The sequence below is a fragment of the Bufo gargarizans genome, chromosome 10, assembly GCF_014858855.1.
Source record: "Bufo gargarizans isolate SCDJY-AF-19 chromosome 10, ASM1485885v1, whole genome shotgun sequence".
Classification (NCBI taxonomy): domain Eukaryota; kingdom Metazoa; phylum Chordata; class Amphibia; order Anura; family Bufonidae; genus Bufo; species Bufo gargarizans.
This window is the reverse complement of record NC_058089.1, coordinates 87047181-87067155: the sequence shown is the minus strand read 5'-3', so window position 1 is coordinate 87067155 and position 19975 is coordinate 87047181. Positions and strand designations below refer to the sequence as shown.

General features: G+C 44.6%; 1 protein-coding gene across 1 annotated transcript in view; it reads right to left on the bottom strand.

The window, feature by feature from the left end:
* Window positions 1-579: 579 nt before the first annotated feature.
* EDC4 (enhancer of mRNA decapping 4) overlaps window positions 580-19975 on the bottom strand; it is a 98626-nt gene continuing 79230 nt past the window's right edge. The window contains exons 24-28 of the mRNA XM_044269760.1: window positions 17663-17828; window positions 15073-15259; window positions 13631-13850; window positions 10817-10980; window positions 580-1103 (exon numbers count right to left, since the gene is read on the bottom strand). Of these exons, the coding sequence (XP_044125695.1) occupies window positions 914-1103; window positions 10817-10980; window positions 13631-13850; window positions 15073-15259; window positions 17663-17828 (927 nt within the window). The 3' untranslated portion in view covers window positions 580-913. The remainder of the gene's footprint in view (window positions 1104-10816; window positions 10981-13630; window positions 13851-15072; window positions 15260-17662; window positions 17829-19975) is intronic.

Genomic DNA, 19975 nt, shown 5'->3' with positions numbered 1-19975 from the left:
TATTTGAGAGATTGTTTTGTGTATGTAGAAAAGGTTTCATATCTTTGAGTTCAGCTCATGCAAAATGGGGGCAAAACCAAAAGTGTTGAGTTTATATTTTTGTTCAGAGTAGATGGCCTATTCTCAGGATGGGTCATTAGTATCAGATTGGCGCAAGTTTGACTTATGATACCCCTGCCAATCAGCTGCATGAAGAGGCCATGGCGCTACATGAGCACTTAGACCTCTTCCTAGGCCATGTGAGGTCACATTCTTTGGTCACATGGCCTAGGCGCAGCTCAGTCCCATTTGGGATTGGTAACCGGTGGGAAGGCCACAGCTTCCTCAAACAGCTGATCGAGGGGGGTGCCAGGAGTCAGATCCCTGCCAATCTCCTATGGATTACCTATTCTGAAAATAGGTAAAAAAAATCGGTATGAAAATCCCAAAGAGCTCCTTTAAACAGAATATATAACAGAAACAAACATGTATACATAGAAACTGAAACAGTTTGAGTAGTGTATAGGTAGTTCAACTTTTTGCTCACACAATATGATGGACTATACTAAAGAATGATCAATGTGCAAGAATGAAAATTTATTAGATATATTTTTTTTATATTGTCTAAAAACACAAATATGTAAATATGCCTTCTCGCAATTTTACAATGAAGGGGAAAAAAATAAAAAATTAAAATTCACCCAATAAACATATTCAATGATTAAATAAGACTGATAAGGATATGTGGCTGTTCAGTCAACCATTACAAGGACTCACACCCCCCCTTCCCGTATGCTGGGGAACATAGGCACAGTTTGAAACAACATTTAAAAAAATAGCCATATAATAGAAGGGAGGGCGAGAGAGAAAAAGCAAAAGCACCTAGTTTACAATCAGTTCAGTTGCTGAGAGCCTGTACAGCGTTGGAATGCGTCTAATTGATGGAGGGGACAATCCCCTGAAGCATAATCATCAGTCGTCTTGCTGACTTCTGTAAGGAGGTGTGAGGCTCCACTTGCAAGAACTGGAATAGTTTTTGCCGCACTTGACCGACGATGCTTCCCATGTGATCTCTTGTCACAGGGTCGTTATGATCAAGATGCATTACTGCTTCTTCTAAGTAGCTAAAAAATAAAGGTTTAAAACAGGTATACATTTAAAAAAAAGAATCACCACAAATCATTAAAGGACAATTTATCTTACTTTTCTAATTCATTTTCAGTTTTTATTTTTCTGATTGCTTTTAAAGATCATATATAAACTTCTATATATTAGTGCTGTTTATTGTTAGAAAATGTCTAAGTCTAAGTGATACTGCTGAATATCACTTAATAAAGATTTAAAAATATACAAAATATAACTACAGAGAAGAAAACCTTATCACAAGGGAAATATGTAGAGTACTTTCACACAATACAGGTTTATATATGCAGAAAACCTGGACACAAAAAACTAACATATCCGCACAAATTGTTTTGTCGTTTTTTTTTGTACAGTTTTGTTGTGAATTTTCTGTTTGTTAACAACGCCATTAATACACTACTTACAAAAAGTTAGGAATACTTGACTTTCAGTTGAAATTTATGGAAAATATAAAAAGTTCACACTACAGTGATATTATATCATGAACCTATGGCATTTAAGCAGCAACAGCAATTGTGATTTCCTAATTTCAAACAATTTATTGTAACAAAAGCCACTCCATCTGAGGTCCCCCAGTCTCCAGAAGCCGTTCCCTAATGATGCGACCTCGATGAGCTGGCGCATTGTCGTCCATAATGATGAAATTAGGCCCGTGTTGTTCATGGAGAGGCACAATGACTGGAATAAGGTTGTTATTCAAGCATCAAACGCCTGTTGTGAATTCTGAAGTTGTGCAAGAAGTACTGAAAACATTGAACAGTTAGACATGTGCATTCAAAGTTTTAGCCAAGATCACATGTAAAGGGCAGAGTGCATTTTAGGTTCATCCTGAAATTTCACCCACAAGCCAAAAATCCTTAACTTTTTGTGAGTAGTGTATCTATGAGGAAACCACTCTACATAAAGGTGAGGAAATGCAAAAACAGTTGACATGCTGCGGATTTCTACATGTATGAAAAAAAAAGCAAAGTGTACATAAAGTTTTCTCAAGTCTCATTCCCTTTGCTGGTGCTCTATTAAGTTGCGTTTTTTCTGCGGTGAAAAACTGTGCGTAATCCGCAACGATTGCAGGTAGCCCTAAAGTCAGTTTTACAGAGTCTGTGTTGCCTTAATTTGCACAAAATTTATCAGACTTTCGCACACTGCAGACATTTTTTATTGTAAATTTGCAGTGAAATCCGTTATAAATCTGAAATTTTTAAAGATTGCTCTTTGTACAGCACTCATGAAAATGAGAAACATACCTTAAAATAATTGCACTGGCAATATCTATCTAAACTGTTACATCATATTCCCAAATATCATATCATATATACCAAGTGTGGCTTCAATCTGCTTTCTGGACACACAACTGGGCACAATTGAATTAATTCCAGGCCCCATCACATGCTTTCTAAGAGCACCGAGCCATCAGAGTGCTAATGACCTCCCAGAAATTACTGCATCTTGAAAACTTGAAGGGGTTTATCCACCATTGGGGAGCGTTTTTACCCCCCCCCCCCCCCCCCAGTGTCATTGTACCTGCTCCTGTCCGCTAAGTTCTGGCTCCTTTGTGCCAATGCACCAGTGTGTCAATGCACCAGCAGTGACGTGCCCCCATGAATCACATCAATGCGTCACATGATGAATGGAGGACATGACAACTGCAGCCAGTCATTGGCTGCAGCAGCACAAGTGACCGCCGTTAAACCAGATGCTGACAAACAGAACCGAAGCGCATTAGTGGGGGACCAAAAAAAGCTGAAAGCCAGTGGCATGGAGCAGGTAAGTATGCTTCCCTCCATAGGTGCAACAAGGTGTGGGGTCTGACCGAAAGGCCTAGGAAGGTCAACAAACCCTTAAAGATAATAATCTTGGGGTGTAGTGAGTATTTAGATACTATAATTTTTCATGTAAGTAATGCAAACCAAGTGAAAAATTTCTATTTGCATTTATCGTACGGTAATTTCACTTTTACTGGCAGTTTTTTTTCTTGTAAAACACTGAAATACCAAGTGTACAACAAGCCACGCCAGAAAAGCAGCAGGAGATTAGGGAAGTAAAATAAGTGGCTCAAGAACTGGTGTAGGCAGGAGGGGTTTGTGTTCCTGGAGAACTGGACTGACTTGTCTGTTGGCTACAGACTTCTCTATGGGTCACATATGAATGGGGAGGCTTCTAATGTATGTGTGGGGATTACACGGCAAGGAGGTTAGAGGAGTGTTAAAGTAGGGATCAGAGAAGAGAGAAACTGCACATTTAGAGGGCAAGATCGTGTACTTACAGTCATCTAAACCAGTAGGTGGAAGGGGTTGCAGCCACCCTATTGTGTCTGCCTCGTGAAAACCCAGCCTTAGGCATTTTGGAGAGAAGAGTCAAGTTCATTATTTTTTTTTGATAGAGCTTGGGGGTCCAATCTACAGATCTGATGGAACTTGGGCGTCTGATCTGAGGTTGAATGGAGGTATGATCTGAGGTCTAATCTAAAGTATGTTTTATAGTTTGAAAAATAATGCGGTAATTGACATTCATGTCTGAACTAGTAAACTATCATGCATGATCACCATAGCCGAAAAACATTTAAAATGTACGATTTGTAGGTTTAGGTCAGTCATTTTCCCCAACCCTCGCCCACACAAAAAAAACCGAGATTTTTGTGAAACTCACCTGTAAAATCTCTTTCTCGCGTGGTTCATTGGGGGACACAGGACCGTGGGTATAGCTTGCTGCTGCCACTAGGAGGCGACACTAGGCTGAAAAGTGATATGCTCTCTCCAGGCTGGAGGGGGTATAGCCTGCAGGGGAGGAGTTATCAGTTTGTGCCCAAGCAATAGGAGTAGGAGAAAATAACCATACGGTAAACAACCAACAACTGACCAACGCCAGTCGGATCAAACCAGAACTGGGGCCATAGTGGCTCCACAACCGCCAACAATCACGGCAAACAGAAATCACTGGGTGGGAGCTGTGTCCCCCAATGAACCACGCGAGAAAGAGATTTTACAGGTGAGTTTCACAAAAATCTTGTTTTCTCGCTGGTATCATTGGGGGACACAGGACCGTGGGACGTCCTAAAGCAGTCCACGGGGAGGGAAAAAAAATCACATGCCCCTGGAGAAAAAACGTCCTTGAGGATGCGTAACTCACTGCCGCCTGCAAGAATTTGCTGCCTGGAACAGTATCCGACGGTGCCTAGGAAGGCACCTGGTAAGACTTGACGAACGTGTGCCCGGAAGACCAAGATACTGCCTTCCACACTGGAAGCTACTGCACGAGGAGATGGACCCGAGAATCGCCGACCGCTGGTCGGGTGGGCCAAGACTCAGCTGGGCGTTGCCTACCCGAGGGCGGAATGCCCGAGCAACTGTTGAACGGATCTATCCGGAAAACATCCTTTGGAGGCCGTCAGCCTTGACAAGGACCCCAGGATAAGAATTGGTAGAAGTCCTTAGGGCTGTAGGCGCCAGACAAGGACAAGCAAGCCCAGAGGCCAAATCACATGGCTGATGGAGAGCTCGGTCCGTGTACTACGAGGGAGAAAGAAGAGAAACCCATGTCTGTGAGGCGTGGAAAGGCGACCACCTTCTGCGAAAAAAGAGGACCTTGGACGGAACACTGCCCTATGTTCATACTCAAAGAAAAAAAGTACGTACAAGAAGGCGTAACAATTCAGAGAAAAAAATAAAAAACAATGCCACCAAACAGCTGGCTCCTGGCCGCAGCTGTGGAAGCAGAACTAAAAAGCCAAGTCCTTAGGATTCACCTCTGGTCCAGAGAACAGCCCCTAGGGAGCAGAATATTGGTAGACCAACGCCCTCATAGCCAGAGAGGCTGGTGGTGAGATCTCTAGTAAGAGAAGCTGCCTGAGAATCACTAGGAAACAAACGCCTGAGCCAGGCGTGCCCCACTGCCGGCCAAAGTATCAATACCACATGGGAAAAGTAAAGTAAAATAAAAACCAATGTGAGCACCGCCAGTGATGGGAAGCCCCGTCACTGACCATATTTCAACAAAACAGTAACGCTGCCTGGAAGGGCAGATGAGTGGAACAAAGATGAGAAATACTCTTGCCGGGTGAAGTTCGACCACAACGTCCAACGCCTTCACCATACCCGAGGAACCCTGGGCCCGAAAAAAATAAATAAATAGGGATGGGCTCCCAGAGTCGTACAACCCATGGCTACTGGTCAGCTAGACAGGAGGATAAGGAGATCAGTTATCCACCACGAGGGGAGACCGGAAAGGAAACGTGTGATCCGTACCAGGAACGAAACTCCTACTAACGGGGGACTCTCGTAACAGACACCCGCTCTACCCGTCTTGGGAAGACTCTCAGTCCACCCCCGGAATGAGCAGTGAAAGAACAACCACCATTGGCTTGAGGTGATATCACTGACATCTGAAGAGAGGTAGCACCACTGGCGACACAGTATGACTACTAGATCCAGGTCCCGCTTAGAACGGCAATCTAGAGCAGACGAGTGCCGTAGGGACTGATCTACCCAGTAGAACGCACTCAAAAGGTAGGTGCCGATCAGCCATTGTAATTACACCATCGCCACACCCGAGCCTACGACAGAAGGACAATAGCCAACAATAATAATGAAGAAAGACCAGCACTCACTATAGCCTTCAACAGCGTCTAGTGGAGATGCGACACACCGCCAGAAGGGGAGGCCCTACCAGGGAAGCCCCAAGAGTAATGCACACGCCATACTCCAGCCGAGGAGTAGACCACACCGTAGAGGTCACTGATTCTCGTGGTAGAGGAATCCGCTGCCTGACGAAAGAACTGTGCAGAAGGAGCCTTCGCATGTAGTGGAGACTCAAACACCCCTCGTGCGGTAGGGGCTACCGTATTCTCCGCCAGCGTGGACATGAGGGGACGGCCTGAGGACATCCAGGAGAAGTTCTGGTATCAAGCTGGCCCAGTCAGTAGAGCTAACCTTAACCCCTCCACCTGACAAGGGCGCTGAACAGGAGCAACTGCCGAATTAGTACCAGGGTAGAACCCCTACCTGAGGGGGGCTGTCTCGCTACAGCGATTAGGAGCATCTGGCCCTAGCGTGAAGACTACCCTGCGAAGGAGAAGCCGTTGTAGTAGCCACTGCAGATTGCCAGCATAACGCCCTCATCTAGATAAGGATGAGTGGTGGACGCAGCATCCGGAGTCGGTGGAATACTCTGCTTGCTGGATCTTGATCACAGTACTCTGTGCAGTGTGACTGACCTGAACGGTGGAGGCTCATGGGGATGGGGAGTCTCTAGGACACATAAGGGTGGGTGACTCCCTGAGAGCACAAAGGCCACATTCTTGTGTCTCCAATAAGTGCATGAAGAAAAGAGGGATACAAAATGGGGGTATCCATAGTCTCCAGTGGCAGTATCCATATGCCACTAGATGGAGAATATCAGGCACCAGCGGTACCGACTGTTGCCACGGACCACCTGTGAAGGAAACCAAGGCATCTAGAGTCGTGGCGTAGCTGAAATACAGCATGCAAAGATGCATAGCGATTCCCCCGTTAATGGATCGTTTGTAGAGGGAACTGCCATAGGAAGTATGTGATGGCAAATGGGAGATGGAATAGCAACCAACGGAAGCGCAAACCCCCGGTAGGGAAGGGGATAGCGTGATAGTCAGAACCGCAATCTACGGAAGTGTAAGTACCCACTCAATGGAGGGGGAAAAACAGACGGCAAACACTGCACCCAGTGGCAGTGCAAACGCTTTACCTACGATCGGGAGTAACATATCCAGTAAGTACTGTACCCCGAGGTAGTGCAATACATCACCCATCGAAGGGGGTAACGCACCTAGCAGGAACTTGCATATTAACGAGTTCTGTACTCTGTGGGAGGTGTCATCATCCCACCCCAGAAGGGTGTAATGCGTACGTAAACACTGCGACAGCAGTGAGAATGCCATCATGCCACCTAACAAAAGGTTAATGTATGCTGACAATACTGAGCCCAGTGGAACTTCAATTCCGCCACTCGCAGAAAGAGGGACACCTTGCCAGCATTGAGGCCAATGCTAGTGAGGTCAGTCCACCTCAGGAAGGAGGTAAAACCCAAATTAAGCACTGTATCTAGTAGAAGTGTAAATAGTGCCTAAGGAAGGGGTTAATGCATACACCAGAACCGGTTAACACGGACGTAATCTAGGGACCGAATAACTGTCCTGCCTCGGCCCGCTCGTGCGCAGTTCCACCTCTCAGCCTCTAGCCATGGCTGTTGCAGGTTGCGGCGGTGTTGAAATAAGAACCAAACTACCCGGAGGTGGAATGGAACTAAAGGTCTGCTTACCTATTGCACAGACGGTGCTGTAGTAACCAAACGACCCAGGAGGGTGGATTGGGAACTTCCAGAGGTCCTCCGCTGAGTTGCGCAGGGTAGAAACTCAAACAGACGCCCCCGGAGGGTGGATGGGAAGTTTCAGTTGTCCACAACTGGATTTGCGCAGTCGGATATTTGCGCAGTAGTAGCACCATTAACCAACCGGTCTCAGAGGGCGGATCGGGATCCTCCAGATGTACCCCACTGGATTTATGCAGTTGGAGCATCATCAACCAAACGGCCCAGAGGGCGGATTGGGGACCCTTCGGATGTACCCACTGGATTTACGTAGTTGGAGCATTATCAACCAAACGGCCCCAGAGAGCGGATTGGGATTCTCCAGATGTACCCCACTGGATCTATGCAGTTGGAGCATAATCAACCAAACGGCCTCAGAGGGCGGATTGGGATCCCTCATACGCACTCCATTGGAACTTGTGGGCTGAGGAGAGCAGGATCTGCATGCGCATAATTATTTATTTTTTTTATAAATTTTTTTATGAGGACCTAGCCAGATATGGAGAAGGGCTGTATACTGCAATATAAAAGGCACATTGTGCCTGCAGACAGAATCTATAGAAAGCAGGGGCCTGAAATGAGGGAGGAAGTTCCGGCCTAGAAGGCTGCAAAGTTGGGGACTAAATTATCACGCCGGCCGACCGGGACTCACCGCTAGTCAGCACATAGCGAACCTGGATCGATGTCCGGAATGCGGTCACCTGTGTCCGCTGACCGCGTAAGCCCATCGGAGGAGTAAATATGCGTGGCCGAAGGGAAAAGAAAGAAATAAAACGGTAGGCCCAAATAAAGCCGGGGCCTAAATTTTGCGGCGTCCGGCCAAGTAGGGGATCCGTTCTGCCTGCTCTCCTGGGACGGCTTAGTGGACTCCTGAAAAGGGAGCCGCCGAGAAGGTGCGTCGCTTGGCCGACCGGGAAGCCCACCCGGTCGGTCGGAGAGCGGGGTCACCGGAATAGGGCGCAGAAGGCGCCTGTTTGTAGTCGGGAAGGGGTGAAAATAAGATGTCCGCGGCCGTGGAAAGGGATTAACCCTTTCTACTGAGGTGAGCTGGGCGATGGGTGGAGGATTCCTCACCCCCTCAAGAAGGGGCCATGTGAGGGGGACAGGGAGGGACAGTAAAACTCACCAGACTTCATCTGTGTTCTTCACCCATAGTCTTGTACCAGCAGGGCCACCCCACGACCGCTGGCACCAGGGGTCCATGTAGAGAAGGGCTGGGGAGGAGGTGGCCCTCTTGCTGGCGGGAAGCAGGGGAGCTAGGCTGCCCTGGTCCACTTTGTCTTCTTGGGGGAGGCAGGGCGGTGGAAAGGCAACACCGGCCAGCCTCCCAGGGAGACAGAGACGCATGCGAATCTGTGCCCCTTAACCTAAAAATAAAATAAAATAAAAACAAAAATCATAAAAGAGCCACCCTGCTAAGCAGGGAGGTCTGCCTCCTACGACACTAAGCTAAAAACTGATATGCTCTCTCCAGGCTGGAGGGGGTATAGCCTGCAGGGGAGGAGTTATCACTTTTCAGCCTAGTGTCGCCTCCTAGTGGCAGCAGCAAGCTATACCCACGGTCCTGTGTCCCCCAATGATACCAGCGAGAAAATAAAAAATATTGCATAAAAAGTGATCAGAAAGTTGTATTTGTTACAATGAAAACGAATAATATTAATCCTTATTTATAAAGCGCCAACATACTCCACAGAACTTTACAAATCAGAGTACATGTACAGAGAGCCCTCAAATAGCTCTGTAGATGGGAATTTAAAAAAAAATGATTGTCAGAATATAGAGATGCAAAGAAAATTAGCTTTTAAAGATTTTTACTTTTTTGAAAAAGCAAAACAAAATAAATACAAAAAAAAAACGAACAAAATCCCCAAAACATGGTGGAACTGAGGTGTTTTGCTCATTGGGTGCTTGATGGCACATTTACAGGGGGCAATTATCGGGAATGTGTCTTCTATCCTAACAACTGCTCAACGTATGCTATCCGCAAAAATGCGGATCTGTTTTTTTTGCGGATTAGATGCTGACCCATTCACTTCTATGGGGCCCTTTTCTATTCCACGGTTCTGCAAAACAAATGAAACATGTCCTATACTTGTCCGTGAAAATCAGGACATGGCCCCATTGAAGTCTACGGGTCCGCAAAAATACTGAATGCTATCCGTTTTTTTTGCAGATCCACAAAAAAAAAAAAAAACGTATAGCATTCAGTATTTTTGCCGACAGCATACTGCCGTCTGAATGAGCCCTAAGAGTCTTAACTGCTATTTTTAGAAGCGTGACCTTTTAATTTTATTAGTTACACCGAACTAAGATTTGCTGACGTTCCACCTTACTAAACCAACGATTAAACAGCCACAGCTAGCATCATGGCATCCTCCAAGCCTATCTGCACAACCATAAGACCTTGCAAATGTTGTGTTAGAGGCTCTGAATAGTATCCGGCTGTGCACAGTGCCTGAAGGGATGCCATGTCTGCGCTGACACTATTTCACATCATTAACAGCACCCACAGACCGCAATCAATGAAATACAAAGGCATTGCTGGGGATGTGACGGGACAGCAGTAGCTTCTATGGAGCGGTGAGAAGCGCAGCAGCAATACACTGCTTTGAAATTCAATACTTAGAGAGTTGCATCTGACTACTGCTGGATATTATATGGTTAGTGCAGCACACTGATAGAGGATACTCCCACATATTTGTACATTAATCATATATCGTGTGGACCACACAGCGAACTTTCTAAAGTCTCCTGGACCAAACATGTTTAGAGGATCTAAGTTGCGCTGATAGTTTTTATTACTAGAAGATGCAGCGCAGCCCAAATCAAGTCTGATTTTTGTGGGTGCAACGAGGCACCTTGTTCTGGTTCACCGTGCCCTCCAGCAGACAGATATGCAGCACTCCAGATGTTAAAACATTTACGCAACCATATGCGTTTTGCAAATCGTGGATCTGCAAAACATGGATGTCGACCCTATTAATATGAACGGGTCCGCATCCGATTCACAAAATAGAATGCGGAATGGGTGCGTAACAAAAGTACGGTTGTAGATATGGCTTAGTTGCCAATAGCAACCAGATTCCTTCTTTCATTTTCCAAAAGGAGCTGTCCAAAATGAAAACTGGTTGCTAGCAACTCAGCCAGATTTACTTTACACCAGATAAATGCCCCCCTTAGTCTTTATCAAGTTTAATAAAGGCCAAGTATGGTTGAAACGTTGCTGTATCTGTGTGAATAAAGCTGTAAATTGTTTCACATCTGGAGTGCCGAGTTTCTTTGCTGCATTACATACACAGGCATATGCATTTATGTGCGTCTTATTAGCGGTACTATCATCTTTTAAGGGAACACTTACTTGAGTTTGAGTTCAGTACGGGTACAAAGGTCAAAAGACAGCTGCTGGATGAGAGAGAGCAGGACAGGCTGAGTGAGAGGGCAGGGATGTTGACCAAAGACTTGTTGAGAGTCCACCGTCTCACAGACGTACAGGATCAAGTTCAGGTCTGAAGCTGTTAGGGCCTATCAGAAGACACGTATAAACGCGTTATGTACACTACACAGTAACTCAATATAAGCAATGAGGGGAAAATCGTCACATACCACCAATAAATCGATATTGTGAGATACTTTCATTCAGCAAGTAATCAGAATTGTATTAAACGGACACTTATCCAGTTAGTCATAAGAAATCAGGTTACTGAAAATCCCCGTTTCCACACCGGCTACTCCATGTCAGAGACGGGCCCCATGTCTGCCACCTGTAATTGCCCACAAGGTCCTGTCAAAGGCAGGGTAGCCTCTAATAAATACACCCAGCACCAGACCAAACTAGGGAGATAAAATACTGTAGGTAGTTGAAGGGGCTCTACCGCAGATTATTACTTTGCTGTTAGATCAGGAAAAACAACAACTTTTAATTGGAGCAGTTCCATTAATCCCCATCGTGGCCCACTCTGGACTTAAGGAAGCAGCAATTTGTATCTGTTTTTCATTCCAGCATTTTTAAAGCAATAGTTTTTTTTTTTTACTGAGAATTTTGTTTACTGCACTGTAGTGCATCATCACGTGTGATTACCTCCCCTTCAGACCTATTCAGCCCCCAGCTGTCATAGTAACTCATTGGTGGCGCTGATAGGAACAATATTGTGAGCCCTCTCCTTCTGTCTAGCACTGAGTTGCCAGCTGAGGGCATTGGTCGACAGAGCATCTGGTCACATGTGGCCAAGACTTGCCCATCTATGGCAAGTACTGACCACAAGATGTGGCAATCATTGGCAGCAGAGTGTGTGTGTGGTTTGACCACATGTGGCCAGCTGCACCATTGTGCCATACCCTAAAAGGTTAATATGAAGATTCCAGAAGTTGCTGTATAGTTAATTAGATGTAATTTATTTCATTCAGCAAAGAGATTACAGAACAAACGCAAAAACACAAATGCAATTGCACTCTGCAACGCCTCTATGCTGGATGTTGAATGAGGCATTGGTGTACATTTTGGCCAAAGCGTAATAAGCCACTCACCACGTCAAGGTCGCCTCCATGAGTGGTCCCTAACACTAGTTCCTACCCATTATGGGCCATGACAGCCACACAAAGTCCAGGCAGCGCAGGTACTTTGGGTGGCTGTCATGGCCCATAATGGGTAGGAACTAGTGTTAGGGACCACTCATCGAGGCGACCTTGACGTGGTGAGTGGCGTATTACGCTTTGGCCAAAATGTACACCAATGCCTCATTCAACATCCAGCATAGAGGCAGGGCAGAGTGCTGGTTGCAGAGTGCCATTGCATTTGTGTTTTTGCGTTTGTATCTGTATTTTGCCATAGCAATGTGCACCTGCATAGGGTTGTGCTGACTGAACCCCCCACAGATTACAGAACACGCTTCAGCCCGCCCCAGCCTTTTTCAACTGTTGAAAGGCTGAGAAGGGCCGAAACGCGTCCTTTCATCTGTTTGCTGAACGAAAAAATAATAATTCTGATGATCCCAATGCTAATGAGCATTCGTAGTAACGCTTGTTAGCAATAATCTGCCAGTCTAATCCCGCCTCCAATTTCCCAATGAACGAGCAAATGCTCGTTCATCTGGCAATTCATGCTGAAAGATCAGGATTTGCCAGCAGCAGATCATGCTGTGTAATCAGACTGGAAACCTAAAATAGACCTGGAAAACTAAACAAGTGGCCCCATATTGTAGGAGGGTCTAAATTGACAGGAGGCGGAGCAACAAAAGGATAGGGGGTCAGCAATTCCATAGTGCAAAATACCATATACCACACAATACATTGCCCCAAAAGCGGTCCTCCTGTGGTGGCCATCAATAGAGACCATTTTCTGTCCTCATCCTCCAGTTGTCTCTGAATAAGATATGGAGCAGTGGCTTAGGAGGTGAGATGTGGGACATGTCACTGGCCGAGTATCCGATTCTCAAAGAGTTAATTACCACTGATCGCTTATTATGTATCCAGCCAGGCATCGGCCCACCAGGGAATTTGCCTTTACGGTCTATGGCTAATACGCCACCAGCACACCGCTGTCCCACATAGGGACGAGCAATGGCATAGCAGTCGCTCCTCTGCTAACTATCTGTTGACTGCCGGGAGGGAATGCTTCTAATGTCCAATACACCCTTTAAAGAGGACCTTTCATCAGTTTTGACATAGGCCAATTATGCCATTACCTTGTAGGGCGGCCCCCACTGATGCCATGGGTGTATATGCATTTTTTTTTTAAAGCCGCCCCAAGGTCATCCGCTGTGGCCCCTCCGATGATTTGGCACGCTGTATTATAATGAGCATTAAACTCGAAACGGGGAGGAGACACAGTCTTCTGCTGTGGGCGCGATCCAATCAGAGCAGACCGCTCACAGCCAGGGGGAAGGAATACACCCATGGCATCAGTGGGGGCCGCCCTACAGGGTAATAGCATAAACTAATGAAAGGTCCTCTTTAAAGGGAGTATACAGAGATCGCTTTCAGTCACTGATAACTCCCCTGTGAACAATTAACTCAAACTGGAGATGTATAAATTACAACTAAAATGTATAAATTACAAGTTTTACTGAATATTTTCCCAGAAAACTATACAATCAATCTGCTCGGCACCTCCTGCTCTGTAATGTGCTGCCTGCAGATTGCACTGCATTTTGTGTTTTTTTTAGGCAGCAAGTACCTGTTGAAAAGCTTGGTTAAGGTGGCCTTGCTGAAGTAGCTGCATGATGTGTGTCTGTTGAGACTGATAGTCGAGATGGGAAGAAGGAATAGGTGTCCCTGCAGCAGATCTCATGGCATGCATAATGCTGGAGGTAACCGCGGCTTGCTGTTCCTTCATTGCATGGTTCACTTCTTCTTTGATGATTCTTTGAACCTGTGATAAGATGGAGTCTTGCATACTGCAAAAAGAAGGGACATTTAATTCATAAACAAAACAAAACGTGGTTTGGGGCAAATGGTTCAAGCACATTATAAGAAAAGATAATCAGTGCATGTATTTTGGAAGTGTGTGGACACTTCGACATACTGTAGTTTATCTCAATTTATGCTGCACAATTACCCTTCGGAACTGTGTTGTGTCAAAATCCGAATAGAATATTGTGATTTTGCCACAGATTCTCATTCTCTGCACCAAATACATCCATGTGGATGGACAACAAAAAGGTATGGCCGCATGTAGCAGATTTTACTCAGGATTGGGTGTGGAAAATCTGCTTTTGTATACAGTAGCAGCAAAGTCAATTTATTTATTTATTTTTTGACAATTTGAAAAATCTCATTTACACCGCAGAAAGTTTCTGCAACAGAATACATACACGATTTGACTCATCATTAAAGTCCATTTAAAAAAATAATAAAAATAAAAATCACATACCAAGAGTACAGCACTGCAGGATCTGTCTACACGTTTCAAAATTGATAGTTCTTAATCATGACTAAGAACTACCATGATTAAGAACTACTGTGCAAACACACAAAAATCTGCACAGAAATTCATGCCATTCTTCTGCATGTTTTCTGGGCTGTGCTGCGATGCTCTGCAGCAGCCACTTCCAGGATCACAAGCCATATATTGGGCACGTGGTCCTAGCCTGGGGTTAAAACGCACAGCTTATGCACGAGTCTGACCCTCCCGCTAGCAGTGTGGGTTCAGCCAATGTATGGCACGTGATCCTGGAAGTGGCCGATGCACAGGATTGCGGCACATCCCGAATAACCCCTTTAAAAGGTGTAATGTGAATAAGGTTCTGAAACCTGACAACTGTTAGAGATTGCTTATAGGCTTTTCTCCCATGCATTCAGCCAGGACACTCATTGTAGAGGTGTATATTTAGTTTGTGTATAATCAATATTAATTACAGCGCATATTAATTAATATCATTTGTACAATAAATGTAAACATTTCATAGCTTCCCACACACAACCAGGTTACCAGATAATTCAGGTAAGAATGATTGCAGAAGCTACAACACCACATTTTTCACATCTGTGAATGAAGGAAACTCATTTGGAGGATCGGGGAGGTGGGGGGTGCTGAAAGCCGACAGCTTTCTTGTCTGATGATGTACAGGAAGCCTCATATTATAGAAGATGATCATCCAGACGACGACGTTTACTTACGTTGCTACAGCTACATGTAATTGCTGCTGCACTTCAGATCTCACATTCCCACTCAGGCTTGAAGACAGCTGGTCCGTCGTTGTCTGGAGAGAATCTAGTAGTTGCTGTAGTTGTGTCACCAGGGGCTCCCTCATTTCTTGTTCATTTTCTTTTTTTGTCTTAAGATGAGTTTCCAATTGCTGCATATCTGAAAATGTTATAAATATTTTTTTTTCTGCATTTTCAGTTCTATATTTTTATAGTTTGCCTTTGCTACATTTTTTATGGTGCAATACCTTCTCTGTCAATGTCGAAGAAAAAAATATATTCAATGTTACAGAATCCATCTCATATATGCAACAAACTTACAAGAATAAATAGTTTTGTCAGCTTACGTTGTATGTATAAGAGAATTTCTGGGGCATTTTTTCTTCTTCTTTTTGGTTGCCCTGTTCCACATGTGTCGCACCCCGTTTTGTCTAATTTGAGGTCCACTTTCTCCTATACTGTGAGTATATTTACCTTCTTGGTCAAACTTGACCACATCATGACGTCACATTTTACCTTAACTCCTGCATTTTCTTTGTACAATTCCCCTTCGCCTGATGAAGACATTGGTTCGGTACTGCAACATGGAGTATTTTTAAATAGAGAGTCTGTCACGAGTTTTAAACCCTCAAAATTGCTGACAGCACTTAATGGGCAGCAGTTAAACCGTACCTAGGGAGATATTTATGCTTGCTGTATAGGTCAGAAGTAAAAGTAAAGCGCTCTCTGTTTGACTACAACTTTGCTTTTATTTCTGGTCTACACAACATAAACATCACCCTAGGCTTGGTTTAACTGCTTTTCCATCACCCATCTAGTTCTGTCAGCAGTTTATAGGGTTCAAGACTGCTGACAGACTCCCTTTAATAAAGTATCCAATTTTACAACCCCAATTCCCTCCAAAAAAGTTGGGGTTCTATGTAAATCAATGAACAGGATGCAACTATTTTCAAATCGCATAGACCCATATTTTATTCACAATAGATCATAGAACACATATCAGATGTTGAAAGTGAGACATTTTGCCACTTTGTGAAAAAAAAAAATTAACACATTTATAATTTGATTGCAGCAACCCATCTCAAAAGTGGGGGAAAAAAAAAAAGTTCCTGGGCGAAACCGGCCTACAGTGACACCACAGGCTGATTTATTTGCCAACATTTGCCTGCAGCTTGTACATGTAATGTTCTGCAAATCTCACTTTGCCGCTACTGCATTAAGCTGCGAATGTCAGAATGAAATTCTGCTGCGGAAAATCCAGTGTATCCGCCATGTGTGGTTGTCCCCCAATAATGGTACTTACATGGTAGAACATGACATAGGCTCAGTAGAAGTACACAATCACACATCTATTCTGCAAGTGTTAAAACCTCTCAGAACTTATTTCTGCTATTAACATATAAATTGCAGATATCCAGAAGCAGTCTAATATAAATCTTAATATCAAAGTGGTTTCAGAATAGACTGAAATGCATATGAACAATTAACAAATGGAAATCTGTTTCTACATCTACATTTCCAAACACTTGCAGTCAGAGGTGGACTGGGAACATATAGTGACACTGAAGTAAAAAACTAAAATGTGGCCTCATGTTGTAGGCGGGTCCAAACTGACAGAAGGTCGGACAACAGAAGTAGGCGGGGGCAGCTATAATGCAGTGCAGGACAAAATACCGCCCTAGCAGAACCAAATACCACATTGCAGCACAAAATACTGCCATCCGCCCCACAGTATGAAGCTGTATCATTGTCCAGAGGGCAGCAATATAACTGAATTCAGGTGGGCACCTGAGGCCACTGGCCAGATGAAGTGCCCGATGCTTCTACATTAAAGGGGTATTACATCTCAGATAATGGGTGCATATCGCTAGGATATGCCCCCATTGTCTGATAGGTGCAGGTCCCATCTACAACGAGAACGGAGAGAGCTGTCGCTGGAGGACCCTGGATTTCCCGCGGTCCGTCCACCACCAAGCGCTGCTCCCATAGAAGTGAATGTGAGCGCACTACGCAGGCACGGCCCCTGTTCCCATTCATTTCTATGGGGCAGATGAAAAAGCTGAGCCAGCGCTTAGCCATTTTCGGCGGCCCCGTAGAAATGAATGGAGGGCGGCTGCGCATGTGCAGTGCGCCCTCCGTTCATTTCCCTGCTCCGTAGGGTGAGACCCGCACCTATCAGACAATGGGGGCATATCCTAGCGATATGCCCCCATTATCTAAGATGGCAAATCCCCTATAATTAATGCTGAGAGCATCAGATCTTGATGTACTCAGCCAACATCCAAGAAGAGGGATTAGGTGGCCCCCTGGGCATCGGCCCACTGGGAAATTTCCCTGCAGGTTCTATGGCCAATCCGCCCGTGCATGCAATCCAATATGAAATTATTGAATCGTGCTGCAGAAGCTAAGTAAAAACAGAGGCACAGAATAATATGAAGCTTACAAGCAGGCACAATCAATGGAAGTTTATTGTTACACCTTAGTTTATGAGCATGTGTGTATGTTAAAGATTGATTTACTCTTTCAATGCAATCTTTAAATAATCTAAAAGTGAAGAACTTACACTCTTGGGTGCCTTGCTTGAAACTGCTGTTTATTTGCTGGAACATAGACTGACAACCCTTCTCAAAAGCTGGAAGTACAGTGTTCTGGAAGGCTTCTCTGTAAGTTGTATGGATGGGTACATGAAGTGCATCAGCAACTGCTCGGCCTATAGCATCTGTAATGTTCTAAAAAGAAAAAAAAAAAACATTGAGGAAACTGATTAGTTTTAAAAATACAAAGAGAAATGCAAAAAAAAAAAAACAACAATATTAAAAATATGAAAATCTTTTACGCAGTCAACACATTTTACACACTAATCAATTACAACCCTTCACAGAGAGATAGATTATACAGAGGGGGAAAAAAAAAAAAAAGAGGAAAAAGTGACGCTGTAGTCCACGTGTGCACAGATTTATATATTATGCCTGGAGAAAGACATAATTCACATGATATTACTTGGTGAATGGATTGGCAGATTACCAAATATGGAGAAAATGCTATGTCTATAGTGAGAGTTGTAGTCCATTTGTTGCACAGTCTGGAACAGCAACATCTGGAAAAAGACAAAACATACACTACAGGATGGATGGATGGATGGGGCTGCTGAATAATGAAGACAGTATACCTGTGCTGGGACTAGTGCCTTATCAGTTTTCTTCAGAGCCTTGAACATCATCACTTATTGCAGAATACTCATAAGAAACATTTGGGGACTTGGGTTGCTGCCCCTGTATACAGCTTTTGGTTGTGAGATAAACAGTTGGAGAGGTAATCATCAGAAAGAATAAGAATTCTACTTTCACACAGGGCTCAGCAAAAACGCTTCCGTTACTGATAATACAACCATCTACATCCGTTATGAACTGATCCGGTTGTATTATCTGTAACATAGCAAGGACAGATCCGTCATGAACTCCATTGAAAGTCCGTCCCCATTGACTTGCATTGTGGGTCATGACAGATCAGTCTTGTTCCGCATCCCATGACGGAAAGAAAACCGCAGCATGCTGCGGTTTGTTCTCTGGTATGGGAGCGCAACCAAATGGAACAGAATGCTTTTTGGAGCATTCCGTTCTGCTCAGTTACGCTTTGTCCCCATTAACAATGAATGGGGACAAAACGGAAGCGTTTTTCTCCGGAATTGAGGTCCTATGACTGATCTCAATACCGGAAAATTCAAACGCTAGTTTGAAAGTAGCCTTAAAGAGGTTCTGCAATTTTTATCTTTTTAAAGTGTGCTGAATGCATGCGTAGTTCAGTTTCACGGCCCCGCAAAAAAACAGAGCATGTCCTATAATAGGCATATCTATCATAGGGTCAGCCATGTGCGGTCTGCAAAATACGGAACGCACGGGGCCGGTAGCCGTATTTTGTGGATCCACAATTTGAGGACTGCAAAACACTTAGACGTCTGAATGGACCGTTAGGCACATGTTCTGTGCTGTCCACACAGAGATCTTCTCCATAAGACAGCCACTGATGGAAGGCCATGTGACCGGGCAAATCACCTCCACGTGATGTCTCCTCCATTCAAAAACACTGCACTAATCTTTCAGCAGTACAAGTGCAGCTGCAGGACCAGTGTGTTTCAATGGAGGAGAAATCACATGGAAGTAACGGTCACATAGCCCTCCATCAGTGGCCGTCTTATGGAGAAGACCTCTGTGTGGACAGCACAGAAGACTTGGCAAACAAGGAGAATTACCTTATGAAATATAGTAAATGGCACAGAATATTATCAAAGGCTACATTAGCGCTGTGGGCAGCATGGTGGCTCAGTGGTTAGCACTGTTGCCTTGCAGTGCTGGGGTCCTATGGAGTTTGTATGTTTTCCCCAGTGTTTGTGTGCGTTTCCTCCAGGTTCTCCGGTTTCCTCCCACACTCCAAAGAAAAACGGATAGGGAACTTAGATTGTGAGCCCCACTGGGGACAGCGTGATGCTAATGTCTGTAAAGAGCTGTGGAATATAGCAGTGCTATTTAAGTGCATACAATAAAATAAATGCCATATAGACATCTTACAGACACATTGGTCAACAGTTACAATAAAGTGACCAACCCCTTTAAACTATCAACACCAATGTTCTCAGCACATGTGCAGCTCGTAGTATATAGTAATATATAGTGGCCAACCTCTTTAAAGAGGAGCACCAGGGGCTGGATGGCCCGATGACTGGGCTGGCCGTCCCTAATGAAGGGGTTCACAACATTTTCTGCTTGGGGGGCCACATAGACTGAACCTACGTCAAGGGCCAAAAATAAATTTTTTAAGGGGCATTAAAAACTGGAATACTGTATTTATGGCATATTGAACATACAGTGTATGCCATTAA